The following is a 17,475-nucleotide window of genomic DNA, read 5'->3' as shown; positions in this document are numbered from 1 at the left end:
GCCAAAGGCTCCTGAGCAGTGCTAAACTGTCATGGACTTGGTGTGTGTGTGTGTGCACATGGCTTTGTGTGCAACAGCCTCAGGGCAGAGAGCTGATGCCTCCATTGATGTCCTTTGCGATCAAAACCTAAAGGAGTTCTTCCTTTCTGGCCTTGGGGGGGAACTCTGCAGCCGAACAAGCACAGCTATGGAAGGCTCTGCTTCCCCCCAGGCCCCAAAAGCCCAAGGCCAACAAGGCCCAGCCTCCTTCCTTACCTCCAGCCTCCCGTTGCTCCGGCCGGCCACAATGAGGTTCCCTTGCAGCTCCAGGCTCCAGATGGAGCTTTCAAAGTCACCACCCAAAGAGGGAAGGGGGGGCATCTTCTCCAGCCCAGCATAGGGCTCATCCCCAAGGCTGCTCCTGCGGGCTACGCAGTCCCCTTCCTCGCCCCCGCAGCCTGGGGATCTGGACCCACTGCCAGCCTGGGGGCTGAAGGCCACCTGTCCGTAGGGGGCAGAGAAGCCCAAGAAGTTCACGCAGTTGGAGGGGTTCTGTTCCTCGCAGACCTTCTCCACCAGGCTGCTGAAGTCGTAGCCAGACTCCTGCCGGCCGCAGGTGGTGCGGTGGCGGGGCTCTGGGGCAGTTGCGGCCTTGGCTTGCTCAGAGAAGTTGGTGTCAATGAGGGAGGTGAGGTCGGGTTGGTCGCTGAACAGGAGGGGCTGCGGGGGGCTCCGGGCCCTCTTGAAGGGGCGGCGGCAGCTGCCATCAGAGCCGTCATCTAGCCCACTCTTGCTCTCGAGGCGGTTAGGGTCCCAGCAGTCTTGGTAATCAAAGATGCCGCTGTTCTCTCGACGCAGCCTGGAAGGCAGCCAAGAAGAGGAAGACATGGGGTGAGGGGTCAAGCAGAGCACAGAGAGGGATATGACCACCTTGGAATTAAGCAGACCCCCACCCGAAGCCACTCCAGCAGCTAATTTCTTCTGCAAGTTTGTGGCCAGGTGTGAGGAAAAAAAGAGAGATTACAGTGGTACCTTGGGATGCGAACGGGATCCGTTCCGGAGCCCCGTTCACATCCTGAATGGAACGTAAGACACGACAGCGCGTCTGCGCGTGTCGCATTTTGCCGCTTCCACGCATGATGTCATTTTGAGCATCTGTGCATGTGCGAGTGGCGAAACCCAGAAGTAATGTGCTCCGTTACTTCCGGGTTGCCGTGGAGCACAACCCGAAAGCGCTCGCTCAACCTGAAGCACATTCAACCCGAGGTATGACTGTATAGAGACTTTCTAAGTCAAAGCCAGGACTTTGAATTGGGCCAGGAATCAACTAGTGCTCAGTGGAATCAGCCTGGGGTTGTTGTTTTGTGTTCAGAACATCTTGCCCCAGCGAGCAACCTGGCTGCTGCAGCTTCCAAAGCATCTTCAAAGGCAGCCCCACATATAACACATTGCAGAAGTCTAAGCTAGAGACTACCAGAGAACAGACAGCAGACGTTTGGGGTGCAGCTTGAGCACCTGTTGAAGCTGATGCAACATACCTTGCACCAAAAAGCAACTTCAGCCAGAAGTAGAATTTTCCTTCACTGGGAACGTTTTCTCAAGGGATGTCAGACAGCCTTTTGTGCATTAACATTTGTAGAGCATATTCTGGTAGACAACACACTTGTCAGTAGATTATTGATATCTACCCTCTGTGAAAGTGAGGCTGAGAGCAGGGAAACCCAGAGATTTAGACTGCACATGGATTTGAACCCAGGTCCGCAATAAGGACTGGAGCATGCTGGATCGGCAACTCCAACAGGGACATGGCAAAAAAATGGCTAAGTAAACAAACTATTGCCTTTTAAACTGGGGCATCTTCTATAGCCAGCAATCCGCAACCAAGCAAGGGCTTGCACACATTTCCATGATGAGCCATTGAAGCTAGCAGCCCATCAGCCCGAACAGCTGGTAGGCAGCAGGAAGCCAAACCTACCCTTGCTTCGGAATGACGGTGAGGCAGTCGCCCGTCTGAGCGTCCCACACGCGGATCTGGCCCACCAGGCAGCAGCTCACAAGCAACATCCCATCACTAGCCAGGCACTCGATGTCCTGCAAAAAATAAATAAAAAATAAAACAGGTCAAATGCTGAACAACTGGTGCAATGCAGGAAGGATCGTGCCCTGAGGACAAGAGGACTCCAGTGTATGCCTCCTGGCTTGCCTCCTTAAAAGTCTGGCTGCTGGATCAGACCAGAGCGAATCCATCCAGTTTGGCACCCTCTTTCCTATCCTTCCCCCCCCCCTTTCTTTTCTTTTTTACAGTGGTGCCCCGCAAGACGAACGCCTCGCAAGACGGAAAACCCGCTAGACGAAAGGGTTTTCCGTTTTGGAGGCGCTTCGCAAAATGAATTTCCCTATGGGCTTGCTTCGCAAGACGAAAATGTATTGCGAGTTCCTGCGGGTTCCCCCCCCCCTTTTCCCCCTTTTCCTAAACCGCTAAGCTGCTTATCAGCTGATCCGCTAAAAGCCGCTAAACCGCTAATAGCGCTAATCCGCTAAGCTGTCAATGGGCTTGCTTCACAAGACGAAAAAACCGCTATACGAAGAGCCTCACGGAACGGATTAATTTCGTCTTGCGAGGCACCACTGTATTACATTACAATACAAATGTACCAAAGCCAACACATTTCCTCCCCATCCCCCCCCCATACATTTACATTTCCTCAATCCATATTATTCTTTTCTCCTTCCTCCCACTTCCCTCTGCCCCCACTCGATTTCCTCCACATTATACAATTTACAATAATCTTTGCATTCTACAATCTTCTCAAATCCTCTATATATTATTATCTTTCCTTACTCATTTTTCTTCCATCCAGTACTTCACATTTTAATCTAGGCATATTAGTGTAACATTTTTTGAGCAATATTTTGCCATATATTCATCAAAACATTTCCACTCCTTTCTTAATTTTTGATTCAACCGATTTCTTATTACAGCAGTTAATTCGGCCAAAATTAAATGTACATTTAGTTTACAAATCCATTCCTCCTCTTTGTGGGTATACGTTTGTGACTTCCATCTAGCAGCAATCCCTATTCTAGTAGCTGTACTTGCATACAGAAAAATTCTTTTTCCCCTCCGTGGTATCTCTTCATCTATCATTCCTCTTTCCTATCCTTTCAACAGTGGCAAACCAGGGGTCTCAAAGGAATGAACAGGCCGAGAAGGAAGGCAACAGCTCTGTCTCTCTCTCTGAAAGCTTATGGGCACTGACTGGCGAAGACTAGGTCTTTGGGAAAGATTCCCAGTGGCCAGGCAACTGGGAAAGGGTGCTTTGTGCCCCACAGTTCCTTGCCCTGCTTCGCCCCCCCCATTAGCGTTTCTTGCCCCCACAGCACCCCCTTCTGTGACCCCAATCAGCATCGACTGTCAAAAAACACAGCCTTTAAAAATTCTGCAACAGCATTATGTTTAGATGTGCTTTCTCTATGTGGTTTCGCCTCTGCTATAGTCAGGATGGAGAAGCTGAGGATGAGATGCATTTGCTACATCAAGGCCCCTTGCTTCTCACCATCAGGTGACCCCTGAGGACCAGAGGGATGATCTCTGTCTCCGGCGGAGAGTAGCCATAGTCATCGCAGGGCAGGTCTCCTCTTCGACGCCGGCTGTGGGAGAGCCCGTTCTGCCCATAGTTTTTGGGACACAGGATTTTGTACAGGCAAAAGAGCAGGAGGACCAAGAGGATCCCAGACGCCAGTCCCAAAGCAGCGACCCTGAGGTGGTTCGTGGAAAATGGAGAAGTCAGTCAGTCACAAATACCTTTGGTTCCAATCCCATTATTTCAAGTACACTGAGAACATCTGCAGGAGCACAGCTGGTCATTCCCCGAGTTGGTGAGGCTCACTGGAAAACAAGGAGCCAAGTCTGCAGTGCCACTGGCCCAGTCCCTTGGAACTCCCTGCCACTAGAGATTCAGCAGGAGCCTTCTGTGCCAACTTCCAAGCACTTGCTTAAAGCTTTTCTATTCTGCCAGGCCTTTGCAGGCAATTAAGAATGCACCCTTCCACAAGGGGTAGCTGATGTCTGTTTTTAACTTCTTTATTGCATGGTTTTATGGTTTTACTGCTGCAAGCTGCTTTGATATATCTTTTTATGACATGGCATAAAAGATTTCTATAAATAAAGGAAAAGAGTACAACAGATCCAAACAGGTGCCAACGGCTACAGCAGGGTCATCTAGCGCTTGAGTCAGTGCAGCTGAGAGAGAAGACAGAGCTATGCTCTGTTATAGTAATTTTAAGGTGCACACACATCTCGGATAAATTGTGTGGGATAAAAGCAGATCTTTCACCCAACTCACTACCCTGTTTCCCCGAAAATAAGACAGTGTCCTATATTAATTTTTGCTCCCAAAGATGCGCTAGGTCTTATTTTCAGGGGCTGTCTTATTTTTCCATGAAGAAGAATACGGTACACATTTATTGTCTAATTGTGAGTCAGCCAGACTCCGTCAGGGCAGAGCAAGCAGCAGGCGGAAGCTTGTCCTGGCGGCGGTGGCGTGGGCTCTCTGATTTAAAGAGACCTTGCACAGCCTGAACAGCTGCGGCTGCACTGCGGCCAATCAGTGAGCTGCGTCCAGAGGAGTCAGACGCCTTATGGTAGCTTCGGGGGCCTTATATTCCGGGGTGGCCTTATGTTCGGGGGAGGCCTTATTATCGGGGAGGTCTTATAATCGGTGGGATGCCTTATATTACAGTGAGAGGCAAAACTGGAAGTGGGTCTTATTTTCGGGGGATGTCTTACTTTTGGGGAAACAGGGTAGTTTCTGTTCTGCAAGATACTGAGAAACCAGCCACTCTAAAGCAGGAGAGTGGCATGCCATGCCCGGCAAAGGCTTACAAACCAGTGGGTGTCTTAATGGGCCCCCTCAGCTCTCCCTCTTCCCTCCCCACCCCTCCCTTTGGCAGCATCTCCCCCCCCCCATCAGCTCTCTTACTTGTACAGCGTGACGTCTTGGTGCCCTTGCACTTTGGGCACACCTTCCGCCACCTGCTCCGACTTCTCACTGCTCGGTGAGAAGAATGGGTAGTATCGATTTGCCTCGTGAGGATGGCGTGCCTCCAAGGCCTCCTGCGGGTTCAGGTACAGAGTGACTGGGATCACTGGAAGGATGCTGATGTACCTGAAAGAGCAGTAAGAGAAGCGATAATGACAGGACTGACCGGCCAACATAGAAAAAGCAGGGACAAGAGGCAGAAAGGCCTTCTCAGAGGACACCATTCACTCAGTTCATGGCTTTTTCGCTGCCTGTGTTTCTTAGCTTGATGCAATGTCCAGTACTGTGTGAATAAGCCAGAAGGCAGCTTTTAGTTACAATTTTTTGTAGATTATCAAAAACAAGACTGTGATATGGCACTGGGGGTGCCTCCATTAATAATAGTTCCTGGCCAGGTGAGGTTTGCCTGCCCATTTCCCTCTCTTCCTTCAGAAGGTGGCAGGAACAGGCTGCCCTATGCTGGAGCACATGAGCCTTAACAGGATCTTTTTTCACTACAGTGGAACCTTGGTTTTCGAACGTAATCCATTCCGGAAGACTGGTTGACTTCCAAAACGTTTCAAAACCGAGGACCAAAGGCCTGTTGGCAAACTGAATGTGGGAAAAATGAGAAACACACTTCAGAAGCCGTTCGACTTCTGAGGCGTGTTCAAAAAGAGAAGCATTCACTTCCGTGTTTTTGGCATTCGGCTTCCGAAATGTTCAAAAACGGAGGTTCCACTGCACCTGCTGTTCTTTCTGAATCTTTGCTAATTCTCTCCCAGGTGTCAATGCTTTTACCCCCCACCCCTTGTTGCTGAGTTCTGTTTTTTTTCCATAAAATACTACTGCTACTTTGAGAACACGGACGAGGAAGCAGTGTGCAAGTAAACAAAACAAACGAAGTAATTCCAAAATGCATGGCTGGAGGGGAAAGAAGAGCACCCCGTGTTATCAGAGGATACAAGAGCAAAGAACATAAGAGGATCCTGCTGGATCAGGAGCCGATCTAGTTCTGCACCTTGTTCTCACAGCAGCCAACCAGATGCCTGTGGAACACCCACAAACAGGATTCCAGCACAAGAGCCTTGGTATTCGGAATCATTGCTGTCTCAAACCGTGGAGGCAGACCGTAGGCTCCATCACAACTAGTAGCCGTCAAATAGCCCTCTCTTCCTCCATAAATTTGTCCGATCCTCTTTCAAAGCCAACTTGGTGACCATCACTGCCTCCTGTTGGAATGAGTTCCACCGTTTTTGTAGTGATTAGGTGGGATTGCTATGAGGAATTATAAAAAATATGGAGCAAGCCATTTGTGTCTGCGATGAAAGCATTGCGTCGACTGGGTTTGAGCCATTTTGATACGATTTCTGATCAATCCATGCCTCTGCATCTGTCCTATTTCTCTACACCTGACAGGCATGTATAGGCATTCTGAAACACAGGCCAACTGCTTCATCAGGCATCCTCACTACATAAAGATAGTAGGTTGCTTTGATCTTTAGATAGATCTGAGGGCCAGGAAGAGAGTTCACAAGGAGATGGTAAATGCTGTTTACTGCTGTTTATGACCTCCGGGGTTTCCTAAAAGCATTGCTTCCTATTTTATTTACTCTGGACTACTATGCATGCTCAAGCAGCAAATACCGTATTTTTCGCCCTATAGGACGCACTTTTTCCCCTCCAAAAATGAAGGGGAAATCTGGGTGCGTCCTATGGGGCGAATGCAGGCTTTCGCTGAAGCTGGGAGAGCGAGAGGGGTCAATGCGCACCGACCCCTCTCGCTCTCCAGGCTTCAGGAAGACATCCGCAGCCTAGGCAGCCCTGTGGGAACTCCCACAGGGCTGTCTAGGCTGCGGATAGTAGCCTGCTTCCCGGAACGCCGGGCGCGCTGAAAACAGAGCGCCTGGCGCTTCGGGAACACATCTGCAGCCTAGGCAGCCCTGCAGGAGTTCCCAGCAGGGTTCCCCACACTGCGGATAGCAGCCTGCCGCCCGGCAGGCAAGGCGCCCTGAAGTAGAGTGCCCCGTGCGCCAGACAGACATCCGCAGCGTGGGGAGCCCTGCAGGAGTTCCCAGCAGGGTTCCCCACACTGCGGATAGCAGCATGCCGCCTGAGGCAGACATCGGCCAGCCCCACAAGCTTGGGGGACCGCATGGAGGCGCAGCACTGTTCCTCGACCTGGTTCGGTTTCCCTGACCTGCTTTTGGGGGGGGAAATAAAGGAATTCCCCCCCCCTTTATTTCCCCCCCAAAAAACTAGGTGCTTCCTATGGGTTGGAGCGTCCTATGGGACGAAAAATACGGTAGTTTCTTTGTAGTTAAAAGAATTTCTTCTATCTGACTTTGTCCCCACGTGGGGTTTTTTGGAATGCTCAGAGGAAATCTGATTGGTTCTTACAAACACTGTGAAAAAAGCTCTTTTGTGAATTAAACGACCTGGGCCAAGGGGTGGACAGGAATTATTATTGGCACCCCTCCCAATAATTGCTGGTCAATCTATTAATCTATTAATCAGAGTCCAATCCTTCCTTTGCTTTGGGAACGCCACAGTTTTAACAGGAAGAAGCCAGTCCTGCACCCAGAGCTCAAGGGGCCAGAAGACTCCACACCAACTTGGGAGGCCAATCTCAAAGTACACACACCTCCCGACATCACAGGGGAGACTCTGGCCACTGACACTCCCTCCCTCTGCTTAACCAACGTAGTCCACAGATGCAGCAGAGAGAGAGACTTGGGGAGCTTTCTGCCTGGGCAGAAACATTAGGGCTGTCTTCTTAGAATCATAGAATCATAGAGTTGGAAGAGACCACAAGGGCCATCGCATCCAACCCCCTGCCAAGCAGGAAACACCATCAGAGCACTCCTGACATATGGTTGTCAAGCCTCTGCTTAAAGACCTCCAAAGAAGGAGACTCCACCACACTCCTTGGCAGCAAATTCCACTGTCAAACAGCTCTTACTGCCAGGAAGTTCTTCCTAATCTTTAGGTGGAACCTTCTTTCTTGTATTACCTTTGGGTTGTGCTGCTGAACGTTAGCAACGATTCAAAATACAGTCATACCTCATCTTACGTTTGCTTCATGATACGTTTTTTCAGGTTGCGTCCTGCGGAATGGGTTACTTCCGAGTTTCGCCACTCGCACACGCGCAGAAGTGTTAAACTGCGCTTCGCGCGTGCGCACGAGCACCAAATCGCGCTGTGCACCTGCGCAGATACGGCGCTTCAGATTGCAAACTGGCCTCCAGAACGGATCCCGTTCACAACCAAAGGTACCACTGTATTATCGAAGTTTCAAAATTTCACTGTATTATCAAAGTTTCTTGCCACTCACCGTTTGGCCAGCGTGATGTTGTAGTAGCTGAACAGAGAAGGCCAGTGCCGGAAGGAGAGTTTCCTCCAGATCTCCTCATCTTCCACTCCCCATGTCACTTCCGCCTTGGGGCCCAGATCCGGCTGCCCGCTGCTCCCCCGGCTCTCCTGCTCTTCAGCCTTGGCACGGTGGCTCGATTCTTGCCTGCTCAGCGAATCCAGCGTCTGGTTCTCTGACAGCTGCTGGACAGGGTCCGAAGCGAAGACAGAGAGGGACAGCTTGGCGTCGCCGGTGGGAAGGACCTCCCCAGGAACTGGCATGGCGGGCAGCCCTGCCTCCCCCAGCGGGCTCTGCTCCGTGACTTGAGAGGCCAGGTAAGGGCGGAGGCCGGCCGGGTCGGTGTAAAACAAGATGCCAATCCACACCATGGTCCCTGTCTGCAGGGAAGGCAAGGAAGGGGGAGAGCATTATAGCGTTCAGAAGAAGAAGAGTTTGGATTTGATATCCCGCTTTATTACTACCAGAAGGAGTCTCAAAGTGGCTAACATTCTCCTTTCCCTTCCTCGCCCACAACAAACACTCTGTGAGGTGAGTGGGGCTGAGAGACTTCAAAGAAGTGTGACTAGCCCAAGGTCACCCAGCAGCTGCATGTGGAGGAGCGGAGACGCGAACCTGGTTCACCAGATTACGAGTCTACTGATCTTAACCACTACACCACACTGGCTCTCACAGAACCCTGCTTTCCCTGACACAAAAGTCTCCCAGAACCAAAAATCCATGTGTTCTAAGCAAAGGAACCTTTGTGGACCTCAGAAATCCACAGCCCTCTTCTAGACTGAGGCCACTCCCCAATTTGTTTCACTTCCCGGCACCCGTCTGTTGATGGAAGAGCCAGAAACAGTGTAAGGGAAACCGAAGAGGTGTAGTTCTCCATGCAGATAGGGAACCCAAGACACTCCAGCTACTTTTGGACCCAGTTGACATGACCAATGGTCAAACACCCTTCTGTGTGCTGTTCACAAGCCAGAAACAGTGGCCAACTCTAAACACTGCCTAAGGACTCATCTATCCCACAAGATTTATCACACTGTCATGCTGAGTATTTATTGATATTTAACTGAATGTTTTGTTGATGGCTTCTCTGTATTTTCTGATGTCGCTCTTTGTGTTCTTGGTTTTAAACATTAATATACTTTATTTTAAAAAAAAGCTTACTGTGTTTTACATAAACCACTTAGGGATCTTGCATATTAAAAATACTACGGATGATTATCTGCCCCTCCAAAATCCCAGTCCTTAGGCATGGCGTGGGCGAGTGCACCAACATCTATCCTCCCAGATGACTAGGCTACCTCAAGTACTGCTAATATATAACATTCATATGCCGCTTTTAAGACATAAAGAAATTTACAATCTCTGTAAATTTTAGCCCTCAATAATAATAATAATAATAATAATAATATTTTATTTATACCCCGCCCTTCCTGGTTCAAAAACCGGGCTCAGGGTGGCTAACAACAAATTTAAAACACTTTAAAACACTTAATTATAAAAGCAGCATAAAATGTAGTATAAAAACATGAATAACAATAAAATTAAAAAATCAATTAGATAATCCCCAGGGCTAGCTGGCTGAATTGGTTCTACTTGGGCCAGCGAGGAGGTCAGGGGAGAATTAGGGAAGATCAGAGCGGGTGATCTTCATAAAAGGGGAGGGAAGAGAAGGGAAAAAAAAGATCAGGCTGAATTCAAATTAAAGGCCAGGCAGAATAGCTCTGTCTTACAGGGCCGACAGAAGGCATTAAAAGAAGCAGCAGTGAGGTCACCATGATTTCAGAGTCGGGGTGGGGGGTGGGGAACGAGGCCTCCCGACAACTCTCCACCCTCTGGCTCATGCCATTGTTCCAGCGCCCACAGACACAAACCCAGGCAGATGATGGGTAGAAGGAGCCAGCCATGCTAGCCAGCTAACCCTACAGCCTTGGGTCTTGCTGCCTCTTCGTGCTCTGCCTCCCAGCCCTGCCCTCAGCCCAACAGGGCTTTTCTGCCCCACTCCCCAGCTGACAAAAGCCCTGCCTGTTCCGGGGGGCCACTAGGTGGCGCATCGGAAGATGGCTGACAATAACATCTCTCCGACCCACACGAGATAATTTGGAGGCTATGATGGGGGTAATTAGCCTCCTTAAACCCCCCCAGGATTGTGGGGGGGACGGCCCTTGCCTGCTGTGCCCTATACCACCCCCGAATTTGTGGGGGTGGGGGCATTAGGCACAAAGCCCTCCTGTGGGATTCCGGCACTCCCGGACGCCATCTCTGATCCGAGCCACTAGCTGCAAGAATCTTCAAAAGAAACAATTTGGACGAGATAAATTGCACATACTTCAAGGAAGGAGGGGGAGTAAAGACTGCTGACAGAAGAGATCTCTGATAACAAGACAAGAATAAAATATGAGAAGATACGTCAAGATATGGTACGGCAAATGACTGATGGGGGAGGGGAAAAAAACTTTCCTCTTTTCTTATGTGATTAAACAAGAATCCCCTCCCCTAACGAGTCAGAAATGTCGTTTTAAGGACTTAAGCTGTGGATTTAAGGCTGTGTGGAGATAAACTTTCGAACCAAAGCAATGTTTCAAGACGAAGCTGGAAAGCTAAGAGTTTTGGAATGACGCAGTTAAAAATGCCGTCGCCATTTTGGGAGGCATTGTTGGAGCTCTTGAGTCTGGGAGGAGAAAGAGAGGAATCAACTTCTCGGTGGGACTTAAGAGTGACAAATGACTAATTTATGATGGAAAGAGCGATGTTATCTACGAAGGAGATATATGGAAACCATCTGGACTTAGTTTGGAGGAACGGGAAATCCACACAGGATTATTATATTTGCTTATCGGCTTAAGGAGACTAACAGAAGAGATCGTAAAGGAAAAAGAGAAATTATATGAACAAGATATGATGTGGAAACACCAAGATAAGACTGGATAGAATTATGAACTTTGTCTGGACTGATTGGGACTGATTTGGACATTAACGCAGTAATAAGAAGATGATCTGAATCCCCCTTTGGATCTTGAAGTATGGGTTCCCCCAACAAAATTTAAAAATTTGGCTTTGTAATTTGGAATTTATGCGATGTGATTTAATTTGATGTGATTGGCCAGTTAAGAAAAATTATTTTTTTTTAAAAAAAAGCCCTGCCTGTTCCTCCCACTGCAAGCACCCCACTTCCTGCAGCACCGCCCACAAAGCTGCTCTGGCTGAGGGCTTACCATAATGAGTCTCTGTGCCAGCCGGGTCCTGGCGAAGAAGTAGATCACCCGCAGGCGCTTGGGCAGGCGCAGGTTCCTGAAGGAGGAGGGCTGCAGGGTGATGGTGTGCGGGGTGGCAGGCCGCATGGCTGGCTGACGCTCATACCGCTGGGAGCGGCTCGCCGGCTTGGTGGAGGAGGGCATGCAGGCTTCGGCCGGGAGGCGCCTGTTCAGATCCGCAAGCTGCCAAGAGAGGGAAAGTGGTGGGGTCAGAGACAGAAAGACAACAGCAAACTTCACCATAATGATAGTAATAATAAATATTATTTATACCCCACCCTCCCCGGCCAGAGCCGGGCTCAGGTCGGCTAACACCAATAAAATCACAGTAAAAATATAACAGGGGGAAAGGGGGGGCAATTTAAAATACAGGTTAAAATGCAATTTAAAATGCAGCCTCATTTTAAAGTAGCTGAAAAATTAAGGCCATAAGGGGAGGGAAACATAAGGGTCAGACCAAGTCCAAACCAAAGGCCAGGTGGAACAGCTCTGTCTTGCATGCCCTGCGGAAAGATGTCCAGTCCCGCAGGGCCCTAGTTTCTTGTGACAAAGCTTTCCACCACGTCGGGACCAGTGCTGAAAAGGCCCTGGCCCTAGTTGAATCCAATCTAACCTCCTTGAGGCTCGGGACTTCCAAAGTGTTGTTATTTGTGGACCTTAAGGTGGCCTGAAACACAGGGTTGCCAGAGAAGCTGGCCATTGGCGTCCCACACTGTGGCACACAGAATCCCGAATCTGTGCCCTGAATCTGTGTTCAGCGAATTGCCTCCAATGACAAGTGCCAGTTTAAGTCATCCACGTACAGCTGACTTGAACCTCTGTATTCAGAAGTGCCTGATCTTGTAATCCCTGCTCCTCTCAGCTCATAAGACACCCAGCCAAGCACACAAGGGTTAGCTCACCCCCCTTTGATTCTGTAAACTCATCCCCAGTGCCCCCTCCCCTTCCCTGTAAAAAGCGTTTTCCAGAACATTTTGCACAACCAACCAAGGAAGATTACAACACAATGCAATTCAAAACAGTGGCAATTTTTGCACATTTATTCAAAATCCAATTATAATTACCTAGTTCAATTCATTTGACGGTACTTATAAACCTGATTCAGTGATGGTCGGATAGTCATATATACTTCCAGCACCCCCTGCCTCCCCTCTAGAGAATCCCACGGCCCCCTCTGGGAACCACTGCAAGTAATAAACAATTATGTTATACGATCTTCCGTTAGACATCTGAAGGCAGCCCAGTATCAGGAAGTTTATAATGTCTGATGTAGTGTGTGTGTGTGTGTGTGTGTTTAATATTTTGTTGGAAGCCACCCAGAGTGGCTGGGGCAACCCCCCAAGGAAATGGGGAATACTGCCCTTGCCTGCTGTGCCCATAAATCACTCCCTAATTTAAAAGAAGGGGGTGAGGGCCCTAGGCAGAATGCCCCCATGTGGACATCGGCTCTCCTGGACGCTGTCTCTGATCGCGCACTAGTTGCAGCAATTTGGAATAATTAATTACAAAAGAAGCAAATGCACATATTTCAAGTGAAGAAGGGGAGTGAAGTCTGCTAATTTAAGTGACCTCTGCGAAAAAAGACGATGGGCTGGAGAAACAGGAATATTTTACGATGAAGATACACCAAAGGCGGGGTATGTTGACAACGGGGCTGAATGGGGGGGGGGAGCTTTCTTACTTTCCTTCTATGTGATTTACAAGAACCCCTCCTCATTAGAACCGTCGGTTGAACTGACCCAAGCAGGATGATTAAGGTCTGTGTGGAGATAAACTTTAACCAAAAGTATGCTTTATGAAGACCGAGAAGCAATAAGAGCTTTTGGGAATGGCACAGCAATTAATTCGGAGTCGCCATCTTGCCAAAGGATTTATAGCCGGGAAGAAGAACGGATTTGTTTTCAGACTGCATTCCTAGTGAATCTCCTCAGAGGTTTTGAGAAAGGAGGCAGATTGGTGAAGATTAATGACGCTAAGACTGTTTGGATGTATGGAAGTGATGTTATATGGAAAACGTCTGGATATGGCTACTGGATAAAAAAAAAAATATCCACGCAGGATTACAAACTGTTCTGACCAGCTTGCGGAGACTATCAGAGGTCACAAAGAGAAAGGAAAAATATATGAAAATAACAACAAGAGATGTGGAACAATAATAAGAAAGGACTGGATAGTACTGTGAACATCATAAGGTTAGATTTGTGGACATTAAAACAGCAGTAAGAAGTAAGAAGTTGATTGGATCCTTTCAGAACTTAAAATATGGGTACCCCCAACAAAAATTTAAAATTCGGCTGTGTAATTTGGAATTCATGTAATTTGGTTTGATTTGATGTGATTGGTCGGTTAATAAAAATTATTCTTAAAAAAAAACAGAGTGGCTGGGGCAACCCTGTCAGATGGGCAGGGCACAAGTGATAAATAATCATTATTATTACTGCCTTCTTTTACCTCCATGCGGCGGATGTCAATGGACAGGACGGTGGTGAAGAAGAGCATCTGGAGGAAGAAGTCGGACACCAAGCCAACCACAGCAAAAAGGCAGAATTCCTGCAAGACACAAGAGAAGAGGGTGTTTGTTAGCTGCTGTACTAAGCTTCCAGCAGGGAGAGTCACCCCAGAGCAGGCAGCAAATGCAGATCTTTGTGCAGCAAGAAACAGTGTGCAGCTGGGAGCTGATTATGCCAGACATGACTCAGCAGTTCTCACTCAACAACCGGAGCAGCAGTTCCAGCATCTTTTATTTTAAATATAATTTTTATTCGTTTTCTCATCAAACAATACAGTGGTGCCCCGCAAGACGAATGCCTCGCAAGACGGAAAACCCGCTAGACGAAAGGGTTTTCCATTTTGGAGGTGCTTTGCAAAACAAATTTCCTATGGGCTTGCTTCGCAAGACGAAAATGTCTTGCGAGTTCCTGCGGGGTTTTTTCCACCCTCTTTTTCTAAGCCGCTAAGCCGCTTATCAGCTGATCCGCTAAGCCGCTAAACAGCTGATCCGCTAAGCCGCTTATCAGCTGATCCACTAAGCCGCTAAGCCGCTTATCAGCTGGTCCGCTAAGTCCCTAAGCCGCTAATAGCACTAATCCGCTAAGCGGCTTGCTTCGCAAGACGAAAAAACCGCAAGACGATGACACTCGCGGAACGGATTCTTTTCGTCTTGTGAGGCACCACTGTAATTTCACTTGACATCACCAATCCAATCTTTCCGCACTCTGCCAAGTTCAAGACTTCCTTCCTTCCCATCCCTTAACAAGCTTTCTATTATAAATCTGTATCTCGCATTTATAACTTAAACTATAAAGTCCACGTCGTAGGAATCATTTCAGTCCTGCTAGTGCCTTCAAACTTTCGCAATGATTATTAACGTAATCGATAAGTTTACTCCAGTCTCTCTGGAATTTTGAGTCCTCCTGGTTCCTGATTCTGCAAGTCAGTTTTGCCAGTTCTACATTGTCCTTCATTTTCGTCTGCCACTCCGCAATCGTTGGTATTTCCTGTAATTTCCACTTTGGGGCTAATAAAGTTCTTGCCGCAAGTGTGGCGTATAAAAATAGTCTTTGGTCCACTTTCGCAATTTCTTCCCCCATCAACCCCAGCAAAAATGCTTCCAGTTCTTTGGGGAAGGTATATTTAGGATCTGTTTCAGGATCCGTGCTGCCCAGTGCAGGGAGCAGGGAGGAGGTAAGGGTATGTGTGAACATGTGTGTTCCCACATCTCTCGACACAACAGGTCACCTATTTGAGGGACCAATTCTACCTCCAGAGAGCAAGAGGAGCGCCAAGGCTGAGTAGGCTAAACCCAGGGGATAATGAGGTACATGTCCTTAGCCAAAAATTGCAGCACCAGACCTCAAGCGAAGGGGGCGAGGGTCAAAAGCACATGAAGCCTGTGGCAACTTGGCTCCCTATTGCCAGGATACCTTGGACTCTGTGACAAGCATGCTAAGCATTATCTCTTCTGCGTCCTTCATGTTCAGGGCCACAGATAAGGGGCAGACAAGCAGACCTGTTCTAGGCGCCATTATTGCAAAGATGCAGAAATCAGGGCTGGAAGGTTTGGATTTCAGCCACCAGAATCTGCCGCCATTCTGCTGCTACAGGACAGGAGGCATCAAGCTTCTGCCTATCAGCTCAAAATACGCTTTCTATCCCATCAAAAGGATCTTAACGATATTTAATCTATGAACTGTGGAGAAGGGAACAGAGGCAAGCAACCCTTTCAGGCCACGGCAGGCTTGGAAGAGGAAGTCCCGCCAGGAACAGAACCAGTTCAGGGAGTGGACTATTACGAAGCAGCTGCCTTCAACAGGCTGCGGGGGCCTTACAGTGGTGGTGACGGAAAGCATTCCCTAAGACATATGCAAGTCTCAACAGACTGAGTGGCTTTCAAGGTAAAATGTGAGTTACATTATGGGAGGGCTGTTTCACGCTATCCCACCCTTTGTCCTTGGAAGCTCTGCAAGAAGCTGCTGCAGGAGAGGGGACTGTGAGCAACGTCACAGGAGGGGTGTTTCTGGGACCAAGGAGAACTCCCTTGTTATGTTTTGCTATGGGATGCTGGCTGTTGTTTATGTAATCTTGTTATATTTATAGTACTGAAACGTGGTTTTAGTTTTGGTTTGGTTTTTGCATGTTACTACATTTGCTATTGTGTCATTTGGGTCTGTTGTTATGAAATTGCTTTTGCACTGTTTGGTTTTGAAACGCTTTCCTGTTGTAAGCTGCTTTGAGCATGATTTTTTGGGAGGGAAAGTGGCACGTGAATGAATGAATAAATGGAATGCCGCACTCTCCCCCATCTGAACTGCATCTAGGGCAGCCTTTCTCAACCTGTGGGTCCCCAGATGTTGTTGAACTACAACTCCCATCACCCCTAGCTAGCAAGGCCAGAGCTCAGGGATGATGGGAGTTGTAGTCCCACAACAGGTTGAGAACCACTGATCTAGAAGGTAGCAAGATGGCAACATGGATGGCTGAGGCGCCCCAACAGCCAAGCCCCATCTAGACTTGTAGGGGGACCCCACTAGGGGGACCCCACTAGGGGGACTTGTAGGGGGACCCCACTAGACTTGTCAAGGGGGGCCCCACTAGGGAAGTGTCTCAGGGCTACAGAAACACAACTGACTGTTGCCAAATGAAAACACGGTGACATATGATGAGCTGGTAGATTGAACTGACTGAAAGTTTTGGCAACTGCAGGAAGAGGGTTGGCAGATGGCACAAGATGCTGTGGACTAACATGGAATGGCAACACAGGAGGTCTGAGAAGAAGGGCAGGAGCCTAAGCCCTACTATGTCCAAGGATGCTCTGCAGGTGGTGGGTAATTGCCAGCCTAAACCAACCCCCACCCCACCCCAAGAAGCCAAGCAGGGCTTCTGTCCCACAAGAACCCACCAAGTACCTGGATAGCTGGGACGAAGGTGAAGTAGCCAATCAGAATGATCCCCAGCTCTGTAGCCATGTTCTTCATAATTGACCAACTCTCATTGCTCAAACCTGGGGAAGAAGAAGAGGAGTTTGGATTTGATATCCCGCTTTATCACAACCCGAAGGCGTCTCAAAGCGGCTAACATTCTCCTTTCCCTTCCTCCCCCACAACAAACACTCTGTGAGGTGAGTGGGGCTGAGAGACTTCAGAGAAGTGTGACTAGCCCAAGGTCACCCAGCAGCTGCAGGTGGAGGAGTGGAGACGTGAACCCGGTTCACCAGATTACGACTCCACCGCTCTTAACCACTACACCACACTGGCTCTCTGGGGAAAAGGGACACATGAAAATAAGGTTAAGGCCAGTGATTGGAAGCTGTGGGCCTGCTTGACCTGCAGCGACTGCCCAACACACAAACCTTTTAAGG

General features: G+C 48.7%; 1 protein-coding gene and 1 long non-coding RNA gene across 2 annotated transcripts in view; one reads left to right on the top strand and one right to left on the bottom strand.

The window, feature by feature from the left end:
• LOC307199394 overlaps window positions 1-17,475 on the top strand; it is a 68,925-nt gene that overhangs the window by 2,591 nt on the left and 48,859 nt on the right. The gene's annotated exons all lie outside the window — the stretch shown is intronic.
• Window positions 1-17,475, bottom strand: part of SCAP (SREBF chaperone) — a 73,163-nt gene that overhangs the window by 14,474 nt on the left and 41,214 nt on the right. The window contains exons 10-17 of the mRNA XM_079996395.1: window positions 17,024-17,118; window positions 14,070-14,168; window positions 11,580-11,801; window positions 8,335-8,750; window positions 4,962-5,147; window positions 3,537-3,738; window positions 1,955-2,070; window positions 256-838 (exon numbers count right to left, since the gene is read on the bottom strand). Of these exons, the coding sequence (XP_079852521.1) occupies window positions 256-838; window positions 1,955-2,070; window positions 3,537-3,738; window positions 4,962-5,147; window positions 8,335-8,750; window positions 11,580-11,801; window positions 14,070-14,168; window positions 17,024-17,118 (1,919 nt within the window). The remainder of the gene's footprint in view (window positions 1-255; window positions 839-1,954; window positions 2,071-3,536; window positions 3,739-4,961; window positions 5,148-8,334; window positions 8,751-11,579; window positions 11,802-14,069; window positions 14,169-17,023; window positions 17,119-17,475) is intronic.

This window comes from Podarcis cretensis, assembly GCF_951804945.1.
Source record: "Podarcis cretensis genome assembly, chromosome: 12".
In the NCBI taxonomy this organism is placed as follows: domain Eukaryota; kingdom Metazoa; phylum Chordata; class Lepidosauria; order Squamata; family Lacertidae; genus Podarcis; species Podarcis cretensis.
Note: the sequence above shows the minus strand (reverse complement) of the source record. Positions and strands in the feature narration are given on the sequence as shown.